Source organism: Pristiophorus japonicus, chromosome 9 (assembly GCF_044704955.1).
Source record: "Pristiophorus japonicus isolate sPriJap1 chromosome 9, sPriJap1.hap1, whole genome shotgun sequence".
NCBI lineage: Eukaryota > Metazoa > Chordata > Chondrichthyes > Pristiophoridae > Pristiophorus > Pristiophorus japonicus.
In genome coordinates, this window is record NC_091985.1 from 143,373,905 (window position 1) to 143,396,447 (window position 22,543).

General features: G+C 43.7%; 2 protein-coding genes across 2 annotated transcripts in view; both read right to left on the reverse strand.

Annotated features, from left to right (window-relative positions):
* Nucleotides 1–4,462: 4,462 nt before the first annotated feature.
* Nucleotides 4,463–6,352, reverse strand: insm1a (insulinoma-associated 1a). Its single transcript, XM_070888802.1, has one exon. It carries the CDS (start codon nucleotides 6,164–6,166, stop codon nucleotides 4,811–4,813), a length of 1,356 nt encoding a protein of 451 aa, XP_070744903.1. The 5' UTR covers nucleotides 6,167–6,352; the 3' UTR covers nucleotides 4,463–4,810.
* Nucleotides 6,353–11,694: 5,342 nt separating this feature from the next.
* The window catches only part of cfap61 (cilia and flagella associated protein 61), a 445,137-nt gene continuing 434,288 nt past the window's right edge, over nucleotides 11,695–22,543 (reverse strand). The window contains exons 25-26 of the mRNA XM_070889895.1: nucleotides 17,444–17,534; nucleotides 11,695–12,116 (exon numbers count right to left, since the gene is read on the reverse strand). Of these exons, the coding sequence (XP_070745996.1) occupies nucleotides 11,916–12,116; nucleotides 17,444–17,534 (292 nt within the window). The 3' untranslated portion in view covers nucleotides 11,695–11,915. The remainder of the gene's footprint in view (nucleotides 12,117–17,443; nucleotides 17,535–22,543) is intronic.

The following is a 22,543-nucleotide window of genomic DNA, read 5'->3' on the forward strand; positions in this document are numbered from 1 at the left end:
CGGCGGGAAAGCTCCTAACTGGATTTTATACATGCAAATCTGTACTCGGCTTATCCATTGCAAGAACTTGGAGATCCACCTTACTTTGCATCACCTCAAACACTACGGGGCATTTGTTTTCCTGAAAATGTCATCAATGGACCGCGTGTTGAATCATATTTAAAGAGCGTGTTAAGAGATGACATTGTGCCTTTGCAATCCAGCGTAGCTGGCGACGTCACGCGACTGCTTCAGCCACAGGGTGGAGTGGAACTACACAAAAAAAATACTTAGTAATAGAGAGAGAGGCAGCAAATTATTAACACGAAAGCAGTTTCATTGAAAAGGATTGGGAAATCTATACATGGTGGGGGCGGGCAAATTTTACGTGGAATCCTTTGTTACCAGAATTGGTTTAAAGTGCAGTAACTTTTACCTATCAATCGAATATTGTGATCATGACCATGAAATATACCGAGGACATCATGCTTGTGGAGGACGATGGACTGAAAGAAAAGTGAATCCAACAGATGATGAAATAATTAAATATTACCACAGCTCCCAAACAGCCCTCTCTGTTTTTACTCTTATTATTTCCTGACTGTTGTTCATTTTAAAGCTAATCGTTAAAGGTAAATGAGACTTTGATTTAACGTGATTTATTTATCTGATTATCGGGAAAGGGACAATTTTTCCTAAGAGCTAAACTTTCAAACCAATGTGATCGATTTAAAAATGAATAGATCTTTAGCGATTTCAATCTTGTGTTTTAAAATGAATTTTAACTTGATTTCTGTTAATAAAATGTCAAGAAAAAGAATTGTCTGGGTTTCGTTGCCTGACTATGTTAAAATCATTTTTTGTAAAAAAAATAACTTTAAAATGAGATTATTAAATTAAATCGGGCAAATTAATAACAAGCCAACCATTAGTGAAATTTGGAGCAATAGTCAAACAAGGAGACTCGAGAGAGGCTGTGTGAGTAAGTACTGCCATTTGACTTTCACCTTGTGTCAATAACATTTATTGAAGGTCACAAATTCGTCTCATTGGTTGCTGCAGCTGTTTCCTTCGCTCTCCTGTTTCATCAGATACTGGGAGATGTTCCTAAAAGAGTTTCATCAGATACTGGAAGATGTTCACTTTTATATAGCATTCTGACACTAAATTGTGTAAGATGCCCAGACTGTATCTGGAGTGATGTGTGTAAGCAACATTCGACCTTGCACTGTGCTGCATAATTTATTTCCTCTTCTATGAATCGTTAATTTAAATGCAGGTAGGGCTGCTAAATGATTGGAATTGCAGTAAGTGTCCCGTGATTTTAGTTTATATTGTACACATGGAGCTGAAAAGACCCACCTGTTGAACCAAAATACATATTTGTAACAGGATCTGTAAATTAAGATATTGCAAGCTTCACTGCATTCATAAATTGTTTTCGGTAAGATGCAGTTTGTATATTGATGCTGCTGGTGTCTTTTGTCTGGCGACATCATCGAGACAGAACCCAAGACATAAATCAGGTCACTGGCTCAACTACCCAAACTGTGAATCACTGATATTTATTCCCATTTTCATCAAGAAAACATTTTAACTATCGTCTTTACCTCCCACCTACATGGAATGAAAATATTGGGCAACTACGTGCCAGTGTTTCTTTAAATTCATAATTTGTTGGTTAATATCTGCCCCCATTAATGCCAGTGAATGGGAATCTTTTCCACTTTGAGTACTCGGTGTCCACATCAAGTCCTGCCCAGGCAGATATCAGCAGTCAGGTGCAGAGAGAGACTTTCCGATCTTTACCAACAACAGGGAGATTCGACACGATGAACATGGCGGGGTGATGTCCTCGGATTGTTACTGCAAACCCATTCCATTAGAGCGCTTTTACCATTTGGCTAGAAATAATGCACTTAAAAATTTTGGACCGTGCTTACAATGGCGCTAGCTTATAGCACCAGAGGAAATCTTCCTCCAAGGTTCTTTAACCTTCCCTCAGAAATGCATCAGTTACTGCACCGTGTCTATTTTTCCACATCCCTCCAACACCGCAGCATTTAAATGATTAATCATTTATGGAACTAAATCAAGCTAACTCTGATGACTGCAGGACCCGGTGAAATTGTTGAATCTAAAATCCAACGATCAATTGACTTAAATCATGATCATAGCTATCAGAATTACCAATACTGCTGCCTGATGTTGCAGAAATGGTCCAGTTAACGGACGATCGTTTATACCAGGGACCCTTCACAAATAACTGTAGACCTGCTGATGCATGAAAAAAAAAATCAAATTGCATTTTTATTCTGTTGTATTCCCATGTGCTAAACTCTTGTTTACACATAGCCTCCGACAGCTGGAAAATCTGCTTCGCAGGTTTTGGAAATCGCCATCATCCCATTAAGCGACACCAGCCCAAAAAAAAAATCAATTATGAATCCAAAAAGAAAAGTTTGTCTTCGCTTTTCAAAAGGTTGGTACATAACATCGTCACCAAGGCAACATTGTAAAGCTGCTATATCTGTATACATTTGGTTTTAACATATTGGGCGTAGGTTATTGTCATGGAGTATTGGTTCAGAAGAATTGTTTAGCCCGACAGAGTACAAGCACATTCAGAGAGCAAGCACCGTGAGCTGAGGCAACATTGGCCCAATGATCATGTGCTGCGGCTCCAAATACCCGCAATAATCGACCAGCCACTCCAATCATTAAAAGACCGAAAGATCTTAGAATTCTTCATCACTTTTTAAGGGTTCACTGGCGATGACAATAGCATTTCAAGCTTTCATTATAAATTCTGACATAAAATAAGAAACTTATAAATAGGAAAATGTATATAAAGACAATTTTTTTGTTGTTGAAAAAACGCAACTTGTTCAACAAGAGAATAACCTCTCCGGGGGGTTGGTGCGTGTTAAAGGCATGCCTGCTTTATTTCCTGGTCCCAGGAAGAGAATGCTTTTAGACATCGACATTAACTCTCAGGAGATGCTGTAAACACGGTCTAAATTTTACACATTTTAAACAAGCAACTGAAGTCTAAAAGCAATTGAAATTACAACGCCCCTCCCTTTTTTTTAAAAAAAAGGAGTCGGGGTCGTCATTTATAAACGAAAGATAACTTACTTTGGTTTTTTAAAGTTTTTAAGCCGATAATACTTTTAAGAAACTCACCAATCTGGATCCTTAAAAATCACCGTCTCTGTGTGTGGATAGTTGGGCATGTTTATCCCCTGACCCCAAATATTCAATCAAAATATTAAACCTTTGTAATAGGATATCAGATGGCGGAAAACACGCCAAATTCGCGAATCTGGCAAGTGGCGACATCAGTGGGAATCGCCATGGTTGCAAATCATTTCTGATCTGACAGAATAGTTTCGATCAATAGTTTACTGCACGGCTTTTGAAGTCAACATTCGCTTTGGACACCTGACAAGGTGTGAGCGGGAATGGAAGTACGCGACCAAGCAGGTGCCGGGGTGGGAGAAAGTCCTTTCCGCTGCTGACCGAGGGCCGTGTGTCTCTTTGTCGGCCGAAATAGCCTCCTTCCGAGCTGTAAATTTCTATGTTTCTATGATTGTGACTTCTAGAGACAAAGTATTTCTACTTTCTGCGTCCATTCCCCTTAATCTGACGTGTCAAAATAACGTGTCTAAATGGTGCTTCCCAGCGTTTTAAACAATATTCCTGCTCCTGGTTTCTAGTTGTTATTGTATATAGCAGCCTTACCATAATTCACACTTTAATTATTTTATATTTATTCATTCACGGAATGTTGGCGTCACCGGCAAGACCCGCATTTATTGCCCATCCCTATATACTGAAAAAGAATACACACTTTTGTGGAAGGAAATTAGACAGAAACAGTTGTTTTTCATACTAACACAAGACCAATCATTGGGTAGAAACCAGCGCATTTCCGGTAAGGAATAGGCAGGCGCCAGCGGTTTGGAAACACCTGTAGGCTTCCGTATAACTGAACCTATTTAGAAACTAGAATAACGATGGAGACGAAGATAATTATACGTATTTTAATATATTTAAATATTCAGTAACAAACACAGTTGGGAACATACATTTGGAACCACTATATAAAAGCTAACAGTTAAGAAAATAAGTTGTGTAGAAAAAGGGATTGCATTTAATTTAAGAGCAGTCGTCAGCTTCACACGAGTCTGAGTATGGATAGCAGAATCAATGAAATAAACTCCATTCAAGGAGTGTGTAAAAAGGAACAAAAAATTCTACACTTACGTTTACAAAAATGAAGATCGGTCTGAAATATACAAAAAAAAACCTGAACGGCATAACTTACTGAACCAAACACACAACGTCAAAATAGATAACCAAAGAATACAATATCACAATAGGCTTTTTTAAATAAATAAAACGAATAAATTATAAAATGTATTAATTTAGCAATCAATACATATATTCAAACAGTAAAATTATATGCAACAAACCCATTTAATATTAAGGAAAAACGTGGAAAGCTTCGAAAAATTAAGGCATTTACATCATGGTACTGAAATATTCGGGTCAGCAATCCAAGGCAGTTGTGGCTAATCTAAAGGAATGTTCCAACTTCTTTGTACGGACAATCGAAAACCTCGAGTGTCCAGCAAATCACAAAGCTACAGTAAAGCTGTTATTGTTTGGATTGAAAAAGGTGCAGTCAGTGAGATGAAGATACACGGAAGGCGGGTAAGCAAGAAAGCAATGAAGTTGGTGTATTTTTGTATGTGGCTATGTAGCAAGCATCTGCTAGTAAAGGCACGGTTTGTCCCTCTCTCTCTCTCCCTCTCTCTGTCTGTCCCTAACAGGCAGGGCGCACCGGCACCTGCAGAAGGATCACTTGCCTGTTCTCTGACGGGTGGCACTTGTTGATGTGCCGGGTGAGTCCGGGGGAGCTGTAGAAAGTGGCCGGGCAATACTTGCACGGGAAAACCTCGGCGGCGTGCAGGCGGAGGTGGCGCTCCTGGCCGGCTTTGCTGGAGAAGCTCTGGCCACACACCGGGCACTCGGTGCCAGCGGCCGGGCCCCCGGGCTGTCTGTCGGCGGTGTCGGCGCTGGGGAACGGGGGGTGGTAGGAGGAGACGGCGGTGTTAGCGGCGGCGGTGTTAGCGACGGCGGTGTTAGCGTCCCCTTCCCCGGTGGGCGGGGGGCGGCCGCCGCTCCCGGGCAGCTGGTGAGCCAGCAGGTGTTTGCGGAGGTAAGCCTGGCGCTTGAACTTCTTGCCGCACTGGTAGCACTCGTACAGGCCGTCGTCGGAGCCCGACTCGGAGAGCGCCGAGCCGGGGCTGGGGGTGTCGCGGTCGGGAGCCGCGCCGGCTTCGCTCCTGCGGTCCCGGGGCTCGGTGTGTTTGGTGCCCAGGCCGGGGGGTCGTGGCTTGTGCCAGCGACGGTGCGACGCCAGGTTGGCCGGGCAGCTGAAGACCTTGTCGCACTCGGGGCAGCGGTACTCGACCCGCACGATGCGGGAGCAGCGGTGCTGGGCCAGCGAGAAGGGGTCGGCGTACTCCTCCTTGCACAGCTGGCAGATGAACTCGCCCAGCGGCCGCTGGCCGGGCCCGGCGCGGGCTTTGGCGGAGTCGGGCGGCGGACCTTCCTTAATGCGCAGCCCCAGCACCGGAGAGGTGGTCACCTCGTCCTCGAACGCCAGCTTGCGGATGGCTTTGGCTCGTTTGGCCGGCGGCTTGTTCCTGCCGCCGCCGCCGCGGTCGGGCGGGCAGTCCGGGCTGGCCCGCTTGGAGCTGGAGCTACTGTTACTGCCGGCACTCCGCGCCGGGGAGGAGGCGGACGAAGAGGCGTACGCCGGGCTGCTGTTGCTGTTGCTGCTGCCCCGGCCCGGTGCCAACAGCAGCTGGTCCAGGGCGTTGAAGGCGGCCGTGGCCGGGAAAGCCTCGGCGCTGGCCGGCGAGCCCAGCTTCACCGTCCGGCCGTACAGCGGCTCGGGCTGGCCGTGCTCGGCGCTGACCGGTCGGGCCGGGCTGTGCAGTGGCGGCGGGAGGCAGGCCGTGCCCGGGGGGCTGGCGGGCTGAGCTCCCGGTGCTGCCCCCGGGCACGGCAACCCCCCGACCGGCCACTGCAAATCCCCATCGTCGGCGCAGCGGATCCGGTAGGAAACGGGCGTCGATTTCCTGCTCCTCTTCACCAGGAATCCTCTGGGCATCTTTGGAAAGCGGGGGATAGAAGGGGGGCAATAAATACAAGAAACAGGCACTTGGGATCGAATAAATAAATAAATAACATGAAGCTATATAAATAAATGGGCGGGCGGGCTACAGCCCGGGACTAGCTGCTGCCCTGTCCAGCCCGGGGTGTGAGTGGCATTGCGCCAGGCGGCCGCCTCCTGCTGCAGCTCCGGCTCTCGGGCTCTCCCCGGCTCCCGCTCCCGCTCCCTTTAAAGGCCGCCCTGCTCCCATTGTCCTCGCCCCGCCGGCGGAGCGGCCGCCCAGCCAACCACAAGCGCAGCCGACTGGAGCTCAGCCAATGGGAAGCCGGATCTCCCCCCACAACCTCCACCAGCTCAGGAGGGGCTGAGACACAGAGAGTGTGTGTGGGTGGGTGGGTGTGTCTGTCTGTGTGTGTGGGTGGGGGAATTGTGTGAATGGATGTGTGTGTCTGTATGAGTGGGTATGTGTGTATGAGTGAGTGTGTGCGTTTGTGTGTGTCTGTGTGAGTGTGTGGGTTTGTATGTCTGTGTGAGTGTGTGGGTTTGTATGTCTGTCTGTGTGAGTGTGTGGGTTTCTGTGTCTGTGTCTGTGTGAGTGTGTCGGTTTGTGTGTCTGTGTGGGTTTGTATGTCTGTCTGTGTGAGTGTGTGGGTTTGTGTATCTGTGTCTGTGTGAGTGTGCCGGTTTGTGTGTCTGTGAGTGTGTGGGTTTGTATGTCTGTCTGTGTGAGTGTGTGGGTTTGTGTGTCTGTGTCTGTGTGAGTGTGTGGGTTTGTGTGTCTGTGTGAGTGTGTCGGTTTGTGTGTCTGTGTGAGTGTGTGGGTTTGTGTGTCTGTGTGAGTGTGTCGGTTAGTATGTCTGTGTTAGTGTGTCTGTGTGGGTTTGTGTGTCTGTGTGAGTGTGTCGGTTAGTGTGTCTGTGTTAGTGTGTCTGTGTGGGTTTGTGTGTCTGTGTGAGTGTGTGGGTTAGTGTGTCTGTGTGGGTTTATGTGTCTGTGTGGGTGGGCGGACAATTGGGGAAATTACACCCCGCTCTCTTTACAAACACCGAGTGCCAGAGCGGCTGCACTCACATCTGATGGGAATCCGAAGCCCTTTTACAATAAAACTCAACACAACTTCCTGCCCCTCAAATAACTGCACAGGTTGACACAGAATGGAGAATCCAAGGACCCGCCTGTAACACATCCCCCCGTTTAAAGTGTAGGAGCTACGCTATCGGGAGTTTTTGCACGGCCCAACTCTGGATGTGCTTTTATTTCCCATGCAACCTAATTCCTGCCAGGCGACCTCTTCCTGAAGGTTAGTCGATGGCCGAAATCTCCATGTTGACAGATTTGTTTTCAACCAGTCAAGCCGGCTCAGCCGATCTTGGTGATTCCTAGGTTCGGGAGAACCTGCAACACGTTGGAAAAAGCGGGTGGGCAGCGGATCTCCGCAGGTGCAGTTGGAAGAGTGCTGCAACTTTAGATGTGCACAGAAAGCTCTAGCCTTCTATCTGCTCTATTCCTATTGTGAACACTTGCATCATAATCATTGATTATTTCGCTGTAATTATTGCTGTGGAGGAGCCTGTAGTTCCCCCCACTCCGATTGCAATCACCGGGTAAATGTTCTTTATATGCTCCCAGCGATGTGGCCGGGAAAGGTGGAGGCCGAGCAGATGTGGCCTGTCTGTGGCTTGCTCGGTGAGTTTGTGTGTGTTCGCCCTTTGGTTGCCGCCACACGCCCGGCTCCTCCTCCCTCGGCCCCGACACGCGCCGGCTCTTTGTCAGCCCCCAGTGGGGGCCGGAGCTCTGCCAACTGGAGCCGTCCATCACCATCAGCTACCCACAGCAACGACACACTTCGGCAGAGAGAAAGCAGGAGGCTGATGTCTGAAGCCGCACAAAGGCTTCTCCCACAGCCGTGCCCCGGGCTTTGTGAATGAAATTAACCTCTGCCCATTTAAACACGAGCCCGAACAATGAAGGCAGGGGCCGCGCCGCAATCGCTTTGCATCGTAAAAGGCAGGCGCTCTGCTGAAGGAAGTAACCTTCAGATCCATCATTTGTTACAGGGGCAAGCTCGCTGCTCTATCACCAGTAACGCCAAATATCGTCAACTTTCCGCGCTGTCGATCTCTGTAAGAAAGTTAATGTTTAACTCGACTGCAGTTGGGAAGGGAGGACTTCCACACTTATTATGGCCTTTATGACATGTTTTGATTACTTTGTCTCAAATAGTCATTCCGGCTGTTCGCGGGTGCCAGCTGAGCCGATTCTCATTTAACCGCGTCTCCATTAGACAAGCCAAACCAACGCTATCAAAAGTAAAAGTTGCCGCTTCTTGCGATTCGCTAAAACGGAGGCAATTTTCAGCATTTGCGGCGCCATCGTTTCCACCTTATTCCCTCGGTTGTCTGACCTGTGTTCTCACAACATAGAGATTGTATTTTAAATCTGTCGCCTCTTCAATTAAGTATTTACCACAAAAAAACACACGAACGGTACCAAGAATGCCAAGTGTCAGCACATGGCAGCAGCATTTTATTTCTATCAGAATTCTGAACCAGCGTCCTTTACACTTCAGAATTTAAAAAAATCAATATGAAATCGTTAACCTCTGCTACAATAGCGCTTATTTTGTTTAGCAACTAAAACACATTTGATAATCCTCCACTCAGCCAGCGCTCTTTTCAAAGAAAGAAAATACAGGGGAGGGAGAAACTATGCATAAAATATGTGGAGATGTGTGGCTTTTGTTGTGCTAAATAATTGAGTGTGCAGTGTGTGTGTGTCTCTGAGTTGTTTTGGCTGGCCCGTCTCTGTTGACACGAATTGCTTTTATCTCCCTTTTGACCGGAAGATTGAAGAGCACGCGAAAAGCACGCGAAGGACTCGGCTATTGTGCAGGACATTAGCATAAAGCTGCTGGACAAATTAAGATAATTACACAGCAAATCCGAATCTTGCAGGGATTTATGCTGGAAAAAAAGAGGAAAAAAACCATTAGTTTGCATGGGCGAAAGCATGTATCGTCGACTTTATGTTCACCGAACAGAGGGCCGCTCACATTGTTTCTGATCACGTCCTAGTCTAATAAAGATGAGATTGATGTGTACGTATATAAAATAATTACAAATTGCACCATTCAATTGAAATGTATAGACTTTTAAAGCTCAATATTGAATTTCATTTGACGGGGGACTATCATATATATTGTTGTAAGTATATCTCTTAAAAGTAGTGTTGAGTAAAGTTAAACTCCTTTTGTTAATTCTTATTCTAGTTTAACCACGGCTTCATCATCCTTTGGGATTTAACACTTAAATTGCATTTAGGAATGTAAGAACATTTCCACTTGATTTTAAACCCCGCGCAACCTGGCCACAGGGAAACACCGAGATTCTATTCTTACAGGAAATGTCTGAACGTAAATAGCTGACTTTAAAATTCGAACTGATTTGCATCTTTTTGGTTGCAGAGCAGCGGTTCCGAACTCCCGTACGCTCTCGTTTTCTGCTGACTACTTGAATGGGACGGGATGACAATGTGTAAAATACTCCCCACCCTTGGGTTTCATGGGCGTTTGATTAAAATATAAAGTCTCCGGATCCGGAGGGTGCTCTTTGCAACTTCAAATGACGTCCTTGGTGTTGAATGGTCTTCTAGTTTGTATTTAACTGTGAGCACATTACAATGTTGTCTGTTTGGACAATGTACGTGTCCGATACAAAAGATTCGGAACTCAAACAGTTAACGGATGATACATTGGAGAATTAAATCATATAAGATATCCTGGTCTGGCGGTTATAATTTATACATTTGGATACAGCAGATCATAATTTTAGATCTCCACACTCAGGTTTTCAAAGAAAGCTTTGAATTATACTTTATTTCTGTCATCCATATCCAGGATTATGTTCTGAATACTTGTTGACGTGTCCCGTGCATTTAAACCTAAAATCTACTTCCTTTCGCTAAAATGTTTGCATTTTTCCGGAATACACCTTCTCTAGACGAGAAGGGGATTTTTGTTTCGCAGTGGAGGGGATTTTGATTTTCTCCAGGGGTATTATTGGCCAGAGACTGGTTAGTTTGCGAGGTGGCTCCACTACACACACGGACTCATTATCATACAGCTGCAGGTTGCTATGTGGCTTAAGGCTCCTTGCTTTACTCACCCGGACTTGCCTTATCACCACAAGCCGAGTGCACGCAGCCCAGCGAGAGAGAAAACAATCCATAAGGCTTGAAGGGCCACACACCGATTCCAGCAGGAAGATCTACATTTGCCCGAGACCCTTTTCACATCCATCACAAGAACAATTGCCTTCACCCGTGTCATGCTCCATTGCCGAAGTCTGTGTGTCTATAATATATCTAAGATGTAACGGTACTAGTTTTATACACACACAAATGTAACAGCAGAATGTTCAGATTTGAAGCTTTATTATTTTGTTGGGAATATTTACTTTGTTTGCCTGAATGATAGCCGGACGATATGTGAAACACGAGGTTGTCCGGAGCCCGCAGGGGAAACAGAATGCTATTGTATTTTGGGAGGTAATGTCAAAGGCCCACCGAAGGGGCAGTGGCACCCCAGTGTAAAAGTAATTGAAACGGCAGAAAAATTAAAACAGCAGAATAATTACACTCGGGAATTAGAAACTCATTCGACCTGTTAATAAAACTCCGCGTGTCATTTTTAATAAATTCACGATCTTTGCCATTCCGGCTCAATATTATTTTGTAGTAACTGAAAAGAAATGTGACTCGTTCGAACACTTCGGGTCTATTCATTTAATATACAGCATTATTGTTACAGCCCCCTTTGAGTGAAATTATGACCCGACCTGTCACTTGGGATTGCAGAGATCAGAGAAATGTGCGTCTTATTACCTTATATCCACTGATACTATATTAAATGACCAGTGGGAAATACCATCAAGGACGGCATGGATTAGTAAGTAGTAACTGCCACTGGGTATTTATTTTTGATCTAACATTTATACAGGCACTAGTTTTGATCAAAGGTAGTTGGGGTGATAAAGCGATGGTGTTTAAAGTAAGGAAAGTCACTTTATGAAACGGATCAGGTTTAGACTGTGAACTATGAGGATGTTTCTCAATGAAATTGTTAAGTCACTTTCATGCAGTTTATCCCAGTGTAGTCCTTTTAATGGTTTAGGCTTCACTCACCAGGAGTAATAACGGAAATTGATCTGTTCTGAAGCAGAACTTTCAGGATTAACCTTCCAAATGACCTATACCCTCACTCAATTTTTGAGGGACATTCCTGCAGGGACGAGGTTAGGTCTAAGTTCGCCAAACAGGGCCATAATTTCATGTATTAAATGGCATTATTTTAGACTCGTTTTCAGTATTAAGTGTGGATTATTGCAACTTTCCGATCAGAGTGATTGAATAGCAGAATACTGACAAGAAACCTTGGTGACTGCAGCGGTCAAAGGTTGCAGTAGGAGGGAGAATGACAAACGCCTTGCATTCGAGAAAAAAAACACATTGTTTTATTATATCCGTGTTAGAAAAGCTACACTCAGCTACATATTTCAAACGAAACAAAATAGGGTTGAAGGGAACTTGACTTCACCATCAGCCTATGAAAGTGCGCCATCCTCTGGACAACTGCAGCAACGTGTCTATGTAGGTTGTACATTATTAATAATCATCTCTTTTTCTGTTTTAGCAGACATTAAAACAAATTAATTCGGGTGCACAAGAATACCCATCCTACTCTTGATAGCTAAACAATTCCAGGCCATGCAAACATAGGGAGTTGGTAACGGTTGTAGCTCAGGTAGTTTAGGAGGCTTCTTTCGATCAGCTTCTGGTATCCATCTTCCTCAAATTGTGTTTCCAAAAATGCCTTTGCATTCTCCGGCATCAACAACTCTCCTTCTGCTATCTGACGAATCAGCTCTTCGATAGGCGCATTAACATTTACCTTTGGGGGTGAAAAACAAGATATGTGACGATCATGCTCAAGACCTTTTAGTGGAACACCAAATAGTGAGTACAATACAGCTAACATCTCCATGTGCTCATTCAAAGGGAAAAATATTAAACTCTGCAAACATTATTGAATCGGCCTAATTTCAGAGTTAACTGGAGGAAGAATTGGATGAAAATTCCTACTTTCCTCAAATGAATGCCAAAATTCAAGTTAAACCCTTAAGGCCTTTCATGTCCGCAGGGCATTCCAAAGCCTCCATAGCCAATTAGCCATGTGCACACAGATACACCCCGCACATAGTAAATGAGAGGAGTGATTAGTTAACTTGTGTTGGTTGAGGAATAAATATTGGCCAGGACATACTCCCTTCACTCTGAATAATGCCTGGGCAATATTTGCTGCCACCTGAACAGGCAGATGGGGCCTCGGTTTAGAATGCCTTTAATGCCCTCAGGATGTTCCAAAGCATTTCACAGTCTGTGAATTATTTTGAAGTGTGATTACATAATTTGTAAGGAAATATGGAGCCAATTTGCACAAAGAAAGGTCCCACCAACAGCAATGAGATAAATGATAATCTGTTTTTGATGTTGATTGATGGATAAATGTTGGCGAGAACACCCTTGCTCTTCTTCAAATAATGCCATAGGATCTTTTAGGCCAGTCCAAGCATGCAGATGGTGCTTTTAATATCTCATCTGAAAGATGGCAACTCCATCATTGCCAAGCTCCCTCAGTACCACCACGTTGAAGTGTTAGCCTAGGCCCCAACTATTTACAATCTATATTAACAATTTGGAAGAAGGGACAGAGTGTAACATAGCCAAGTTTGCTGACAATACAAAGATGGGAGGGAAAGCAATGTATCAGGAGGACACAAAAAATCTACAAAAGGGCATAGACAGGCTAAGTGAGTGGGCAAAAATTTGGCAGATGGAGTATACTGTCAGAAAGTGTGAGGTCATGCACTTCGGTAGAAAAAAAAATCAAAGAGCAAGTTATTATTTAAATGGAGAATGATTGCAAAGTGCTGCAGTACAGCAGGACCAGGGGGTACTTGTGCATGAAACACAAAAGGATAGTATGCAGGTACAGCAAGTGATCAGGAAGGCCAATGGAATCTTGGCCTTTATTGCAAAGGGGATGGAGTATAAAAGCAGGTAAGTCTTGCTACAGCTATACAGGGTATTGGTGAGGCCTGGAATACTGCGTGCAGTTTTGGTTTCCATATTTACGAAAGGATACACTTGTTTTAGAGGCAGTTTAAAGAAGGTTCACTAGGTTGATTCCGGAGATGAGGGGGTTGACTTATGAGAAAAGGTTGAGTAGGTTGGACCTCTACTCATTGGAATTCAGAAGAACGAGAGGTGATCTTATCGAAACGTACAAGATTACGAGGGGGCTTGAGAAGGTGGATGCAGAGAGGATGTTTCCACTGATAGGGGAGATTAGAACTAGAGGGCATGATCTTAGAATAAGGGGCCACCCATTTAAAACAGAGATGAGGAGAAATTTCTTCTCTCAGAGGATTGTGAATCTGTGGAATTCACTGCCTCAGAGAGCTGTGGAAACTGGGGCATTGAATAAATTTGAGACAGAAATAGACAGTTTCTTAAACGATAAAGGGATAAGGGGTTATGGAGAGCGGGCAGGGAGGTGGAGCTGAGTCCATGATCAGATCAGTCATGATCTTATTGAATGGCGGAGCAGGCTCGAGGGGCCGTATGGCCTACTCCTGTTCCTATTTCTTATGTTCTTATAATGGCCTTAATTTCCCCCAAAGCTTTTTTTTTGGCGTACGTGAAGAGTTACTCCCGTTTTTTTGGGGCCCAAATATGCCAAAAAAAAAATGTTCTAAGTTTCCCCATTGGATTTCTTCATTTTGGCGCAGCCTAACCTGTCCTTTAGTTTTGGGGGTGGAGCCTTGTTCTGCACCAAAAAGATCGGGTTGCCATGGTAACCGGGGGCACAATACGAGCTGAACCTGCAAAGTGCAACATACGCCAGTTCGCAACACATTGCATCAACTTAAAAACAAAATATATTGCAGCAACTTACCTTCCGATGCCGGTGCCGATCCCCACCCCTATACCAGGCTGAAGGGCCTCCCGGTCAGCTTCCCCGCCTCCCGCTCCCCCGCCCGACCCTAGCCCCGAGTGCCTTGCCGGTCTTGCTCCCTCAGCCGCAGCCCAGAATGCTTTGCTAGTCTAGCACCCGCCACCCCACCCCCAGCCCTTTGCTGGTGCTGGTCCAGCCCCCCTATCCCTAGCCCTGACCGAATGGCTTGCCAGTCTGCTTCCCTAGCTTGCCCCGAGCCCTTTGCTGGTGCCAGCCGGTCCAGCTCCCGCTCCCCACCCCCGCCCCCCCCCCAGCCCTGAGCCCCTTCCTGGTGCCGGTCCAGCTCCCCCGCCCCTATCCCAAGCCAAGTGGCCTCCTCCCTCCCGGTCCCCACACCCAACTACACCCAAAAGGTTTCCACCACCCCCCCTCTCTCTCCCCCCCCCTCCTCTCTCTCCCCCCCTCCTCTCTCTCTCCCCCCTTCCTCGCTCTCCCCCCTTCCTCTCTCTCCCCCCTTACTCTCTCTCCCCCCCTCCTCGCTCTGCCCCCCTCCTCGCTCTCCCCCTTCTCTCTCCCCCCTTCCTCTCTCTCCCCCCCCTCCTCTCTCTCCCCCTCTCTCTTCCCCGCCCTCTCTCTCCCCCCCACCCCTTCGCTCTCCCTCCCCCCCCACCTTCTCTCTTACCTTTCCTGCTGCTGCTGTCCGGGCATCTGCTGCACTTACCTGCGCCAATTTCTTTAACTCTCGAGAAGGTTTGTCTGCAGAGGCCACATACGCTGGCCTAAGAAGAACTGGAGTAACTCTCAGCTGGCCAAACTTCCCTAAATGGCCAGAATTGGCATAGGTGGCAGCCTTTGGCTGAAAAAAAATGTACCTCAAAAAATCGTAACTGAGTTACGCTGGTGCAAATTGATTAGGAAAACTGTGGTTTTTAAATTTAGGCCAAAAAAAGCAGCCTGTTCCCAAAAAATGGCACAAATCACTGGGGAAAATTGAGCCCCATGTGCTCAAGTACGTAGTGGGCCTTGAACCCACAACCTTCTGACTCAGAAGTGAGTACAATCATTTTTGTTTGATAACGCTCCTGTAAAGCACCATGGGAAGTTTTACTATGTTAAAGGCGCTATATAAATGCAAGTTATTGTTGACCAACTGAGCCAAACTGCTAAGTCCCATCAACCCAAAAACACAATCACCTTTAAGCCAGACCAAATAGTAACATAAGGCGGCTCAATTCTATCACCATAGGTATGTGACATGGTCTTTCTCTTTGGAAAAAATAGATTCCCACTCAATTATCTCGGGGAAGGTTGAGTTGCTTTGGCTGGTATGTGTAGCAACAACATAACAACAATTTGGATTTATATAGTACCGTTAAGGTAGTAAAACGTCCCCAGGCACTTCACAGGAGCGTTATCGGACTAAACTTGACACCAAGATATATTAGGATGGGTGTCCAAAAAGTTGCTTGAAAAGATTTTAAGGAGCAACTAAAAGGAGGAGTGAGTTAGAGAAACAAGAGTAGTTTAGGGAGGGAATTCCAGAATGTAGGGCCTAAGTAGCTGAAGCTACGGCTGCCAATGATAGAGTGATGAGGTATGTGCAAGAGGCCAGAATTGGTGGAGCGCAGAGACCTCGGATGATTGTAGGGAAGGAGGTTACAGAGAGAGGGAAGCATGAGAACATGGAGAGATTTGAACAAAAAGATGTGAAATAAAAAAATTAAGGTTTTGCCAGAGTGGGAGCCAATATAGGTCAGCGATGACAGAGGTGATGGGGAAGAGAAGCCATTGCAGGAGATTCTCTGGCTACGATTGGATAGGAATGGAACCAGACGAGGGCAGTCACATCCAGCTGGACAATGGAGGAGAGGCATTGGAGGAGGATGCTATGATCAACTGTGTCAAAAGGTTGCAGACAGGTTGAGAAGGATGAGGAGGGATAGGTCACCATGATCACAGTCACATAGGATGGCAATGGCGACTTTGAGAAGGGACGTTTCAGTGCTGTGACAGGGCAGAAACCTGATTGGAAGGGTTTAAACATGGCGTTGCGGGAAAAATGGGCTCAAATTTTGGAGGTGACAACACGATCAAGGACTTTGGAGAGGAAAGGGAGGTTGGGGCTGTAGTTTTCAAGGACAGATGGGTCAAGGGTGGGTTTTTGACACATGCTTTTTAAATGTATTTGCAATGTCGCTACACATAATGGCTTCAAGTTGAACTGAATGTGAGTTCAACACTTTGTTTTAAAGACTGTGTCAATGGGCTGGCAATTCATGTACACTAAAGCTAAAATTAATAGGAAACCACAGACACTTTAGAAATGTATCCTTTTACCATCTGCTATTCCTTTTACAATGAACACAAGGGTTACTTTCTAATTTAAATGTTTTTGCCTTCTTTCTTTACAAAGTGACTAGCATCACAATATTGTGCAATGACTATGCGGATGCGGATGGTTTATAATTACAGCAACAATTTGGCATATGATATTAAAAGTGCATAAATGTCAAGAAACTGCACAACATAGCATCAAAACAAGTAACATTCAATATTATTTTCTCCCAGAGAATACCACAGGGTTGAATACTTCTTATAATGCATTTTAATATAGGAGTTAAGTCCCACAAGCACACATACAGTCCCGACAGAAGTCAGACAATCAGTAGGCAGATATTCTCTAATGGCAATTAGTACTTGGACTATCCTAGTTAATTTAAAAGTAGCCTTTAATGATAAGGGGGCTGCCATATTGTATTCAGCTATATTTTGGGATAGTCTGGCACTCCACTATCATCTGTTCAGCATCTACTCTAAAGCAAATCCATTGTCTGTGTTGTTCAGAGGAAAGAAAAGCCTACTGCACTGTCATTGCAGATACAAATTTATCCCGTTTAAACTTTTTGTATTTTTTCTATATGCAACCGTATTTTCTTAACAGTTCTAAATAAAATATTACATAAGAGCTTTAAATATTACTGTGTGTCAAAAGTCGACACAACTCCATGAAAATATAAAATAAAAACAGAAAAGGCTACAAATACTCAGCAGATCAGGCAGCACCTGTGGAGAGAGAAACAAAGTTAACATTTCAAACATTAACTCTGTTTCTCTCTCCATAGATGCTGCCTGCCCTACTGAGTATTTCCAGCATTTTCTGTTTTTAGTTCAGATTTACAGCATCCGCAGTACTTTGCTTTTGTATGCATGAACATATATTTTTACTTTCAAAGCAATAAGCATAAAAGAGAATTAGATACCTTTTTGGACTCAACTATCTGTCGCACTTCTTGTTTGAAGTCCATAAAACGATCATGATATATGCACAGACACCAAGGTTCCTTCAGATAGCTGAAAAAAGAAAAAAATATAATTACGGACAGGGCTGCTTTCTAGATACTAATGCATTATACCTACCATTTTAGTTTTATTATTGATAGCTCTGACTGTCACCATCATTGCTTCTTCAAATGTCACCTAGAATAGTCTGGTCAATCAATTATTTTAATGCATGTTCTGGCAGCATCAGTACTTACTTTTAAAGAAGGTTTATTTAAAGCAATGGAAAGATTTCAAGTAATAGCAATAATAATTTTTTTTGAAATCTCTACTTTACCTGTTTGAAGACTCAGGGACCTACATTCCATGAAAGCATTGGACATACCCACTGCATAGAACATATTACTCTGTGTAGCCAGTTAGCATGCCAGTGATTTGAAAAAAGTATTAATCTTACTATGTGATCATGGAGACAAATTTAACAGACTAATATCTAATTTATATAATGCTGGCATTTCTAATTACTGGCTACTTGCAATGTCATAATATTAGGGTAGTTTGATTGTTTAGGTTAACATAATCACAATAATCTGTTCCCTTTTTTGGATTTAGACATTACAATCACAATTAATCAACAGTGATTGTAACATTTGACAAGCTTGAAAGGTCCAATATTTTCCATTTAATTAAAGAGTAGTCAGAACTTTAAGATGAAAAACGACTCGCGATCAATTGAGAAGGAAGATAAAAGATCATTATAGTCCCCTGGAACTCATTTTGGTCGCCTTCAGAAGTCAAAGAGGAATTTCCCAAAATTCCTTCTTTCCCTGAATTGAACTAGGATTTTTAAAGTCTGTTTCTTTAACCTCTCCCAGGAGATTACATGGCTGCTGGTGAATAGGAGCATTGATGGTCATGATACTTTGATGCATCGTGATTGTACGAGACAGGCTTGATGGACCAGCTGGTCTTTTCCTTTCTATCACTTTCATATGTTTGTATAGCAATAAAGAAATTAGGGTAACAGCAGAAAATTATGTTTAAAGGTGAAAGGTACAATTTAAAAATAATTAGGAGGTAAGTATTTAACTTACGAAAGTCAAATAGTCAATCATTAGAATTATAGGAACTATGTGGAATAAATTGAAAAATTTGACATTTTATAATCTTAAAACTTTTACTTTTTAATAGTTTTGAATAATTCTAAACATTTTATAAAATACATCAAGTTAAAGCAGGGAAACCTGCATGTTTGCATGTAAAAATATTGGTGAAACACAACTGTTTAAAGATGTCTCATTTTCATTTTAATATATCATGATACGTTAGTAGTTGCAAACTACTATTAAAGTCCCCATCTGGGATTGAAGTTTATTGAATGAAGATGAAGATGTTCCTAAAATGATGATATAACATGGATTATGGAACTCCTGCTTTCTTTCTTCTTTGTACAGGTTAAACCTCTCTTATCCGGCACCCTCGGGACCTGGCCTGTTCTGGATAAGGGATTTTGCTGGATGAGGGGAGGTCACGTTAAATTGGATAGTACAGGTACTGAGCAAGGAGATATCGGGGCTGGCTGGTTTGGGGTTGGGAGTGCGGCAGAGAAATCATGAGGGGGGTGGATCGCGGGGTCAGGCCAGCGATTGTGGGAGTCGTCTGCCAGGACAGACTTCAATTTGTTCAATTTGTTCATGTTGGAGCGGCCGGGTATGGTGCCGGACGAGGGGTGGTGCCGGATGAGGGAGTCCCATGTATAATAGTTATGTCATGCCAAGAGAATTAAACTTGCAGAGAATAAAATTGTTTCATAAGAATCATCCTCATTAACTAATAATCAATGCAACTGACACAGAACAATGAAGTCCTTCAAAGCCACATTTTACACAGGTAATTCCTTTAAAGACACTTCATTGTACTTTCTGAAAGTTACAGATGATCCCAGTTTTTTTGTTATCACACTTGAGCATTATAATTGTAGAAAAAAACTAGCTTGAAAGCAGAACAGTTTGCATTAATCCTTTTGCTTTGTACAAACATCCCTTTTGTCATTTAATCTCTCCTGCCTTCTATTCTATCATAGACCTTCCCTTTTGTTCATTCCTCCCCTCCCCACCTTCCCTCACCCTGCACTTGCTTAAAATTTGTTACATCTCTAACTTTTTCTAGTTCGGATGAAAGGTCATCGACCTGAAATGTTAACTCTGTTTCTCTCTCTACAGATGCTGCCTGACTTGCTGAATATTTCCAGCATTTTCTGTTTTTAATGGAATTAATCAAGGATTCTGCGTCATTGAATTGAAGGAGGAATTTCCACAGTTAAAGAGTTAAACTGCTCTCAAGTGTCACAGCCTGTCGATAGAATAAAGGGAAATGTGTTGTACAATGAGGATTCTCAAACATATTTCCTTTTTCCAATACTGGTGAAGATCAGTTATTTAAGGAGACTTCAATTATGTTGGGCTTCCTCTGCAGCAAAATTCCAAAAAACAGGCTGGAGGGAAATGATTACACTACCCATCAGGCACTTTTTATTTGTGCATAACCTCATTCTTTTTTGGTAGAATGGTGTCCATGTTCTATTCTTCAAGTATTATTTTTGGACTGGAAAGCTGGTTTCCACAGGCCCACACTGTGTTTTGCTTTTATACAGAAGCCCAAGGAGAGCAAACGTGTATACTTTACATTAGTAAAACCAGTTCCTTTACTCCAAGAGCAGAATCATAGGCCCATACCTTTATGAGTCTACAATACTGTCAGAATAGGGAAATGCAGTCAATGTGCTGCACTCGTAGTGTAAAAACATCTTTTGTATAGCTGCATTCCTGCGACTTGGGTGAATTGATGGTTGATTGTCAGGGTGCAAATGTTAGCCTGTCTTCAGATGCGGTAGAGTGCTTCTGGATCATAAACAAATTTCTCTTGTAGATTGCCCTGCCTTGATTTTTCTGTATACACACAAATAACAATACACCAAAATAGTACAGAAACAAAAAAAAGGGACCTAGATCTTTTCATCCAAGATTTGTCCTGCTGACTCCTTTCACAGGATAGGTTCAAATAAAGAAGGCCCTTCAGCCTTTTCATCTCTATCAACTATGAGTTACAGCTTCTCAATAGTCACTCTTGCTGCTGCTCTAAAGTCTTGAGTACATTCACCAGAAAACTGATGCTGTAAGTTCCTTTTTATTCTCTCTTTACTTCACTTTTATCTACTGCTCAATTTCTCTGTTTCATGCTCTTTTCTTCTCTTTCTGCTTTTACCCCTTTAGGGATCAATTTTAACCCTGCTCACCCGGCAGGAACAGGATGGGGACAGGGGGTTAAATTTGTGGTAGAGTACTTGCCATCGCTCCCATCTTAATTGTAGTTTTCTGAGGTGCCCGCCTGAAGCAGGCATAGACCTAGTTCAAATTGGGGTCCTATCATGCATTTAGGACCCCAACACCATTATTATGTCAAATCATAGAAGTCGTGCCCAATGCCCATCCCACCCATAAAACCTTGCAGGATTGATCTCTCAAAGCCACTGAGGCAGCATTTTGGATTATAGGTTCTATATAGGGCGAGTCTTTCCTCTTCATTTTCGGCGGAAAACCACCAGGCGAAAGTTTCCACTTCATTTTTTAAAGAGTTCCACCGACATTTTCAAAATACCACTGGGGAGCGGGCCACCCGCATGCACCGCCGAGAAAACCACCACGGTCCAAGTTTTGTCTCAGCGGTGACCCATAGGTAAGATTGAAAGAAACGCCCACGAAAAGCTGCCAGAACAGGGAGGTAGGTAAGTACCCTGCAAAGAAAGGTAAGTTAAAAGTTTTTTTTAATAATTATTTTAAAATTCTTTTACGACGATAAAGTTAAAAAGGATCTTGAGAATGTTTCATTGAAAGAATATTTTTTTGAGTTTTCCCCCCTCCCTCGGCCCAACTGCAGCCTCGGTCTAAATTTGAGTAATTACTGCCCATTTTGCCAAGGATCGTGTTTAACTGCCGAGAATCTACGTGTAAGATCCATTTTCTCGCCGGACAGTATTTTTTCCCTTTTTTATGGAATTTTTCGCCTGTGTTATTTGAAGAATCTTAGCGGTCGTTTTGGGCGGCAATCCGGCGTTGGACGTCTTTAGGGAAAGTCTACCCCATATGTGTTTTTGTGCTGTGTGCATTGTCAGGAAAGTTTCCAGCTTCCAGATCACTTCTGCCTGAGATGTTTCTGTCTTACTTAGCCTCAGTAAGGTTTATCTGCTTATCATGGGTGCTAATATTGCCACTTTCATTTGGATGGCTGAACAATTGAAGGAAGAGGAGCAGCAGCCTCAGCAACCACCAGGAACAGCACCTGGGCCTATTGGAAGACAGCAGGTAAAAGGGGACTGCTCATAAAAGGCCATGCCCAGCACACAGGATGAGTTACTTTCTTGAATCTATCTGAAAAGCAGTGCATCTGAAGGTTGCATTTCTCCAGGCAAGTTACTGTACAGGTCTGCAGCCTCCTGCAAAAAGACCCGCTGCTTGCTGGACTGGGGAGCCATGCTTTGCCAGTAGCTCTCAAAGTCAACATAGCCACTGACTCCTTCCATCTGCCACAGGGGCTATCACCCATATCTCCCAGTCTGCAGTACATGGCTGCATTAAGAAGATCGCCTCTGTCCTGTTCGCCAGGAAGCATTGGTTACCGTTTGCTTCATTTTTGACAGTGTTTTATTTTGCTGCTCCAGTTTTCCTATGTAAATTAAGATCTTTGAAACCTGTTCCAATAGCTTGTCTAATCACCAGGGAAACTCTGTGCAAGTGAGCTATAAATAGGTTGCTTGGTGCCTTGGTCTAGATATTTTAATCTTAGCTTTGCTTTTTTCATCACAATGTACTTAGAATCCCACAAAGATTTATGTTTGTTTCAGGGTTCTTTCTCTTTGGACTTAAAGAAGGTTTTTGACTTTTGAGTTTATCTTCCTCACAAAAAATGTTTCAGTAACTGTATATTTTGATAACCCCAATAAGGATAAAAATTGGTAAAGAAATATTATGCTAAACTCACCTATTATCTAACAAACATCAGTATAGATTCTGTCTAAATCTGTC

Coding starts and splice junctions, on each gene's coding strand:
- insm1a (XM_070888802.1), bottom strand. CDS start 6,166: ATGCCCAGAGGATTCCTGGTGAAGAGGAGCAGGAAATCGACGCCCGTT.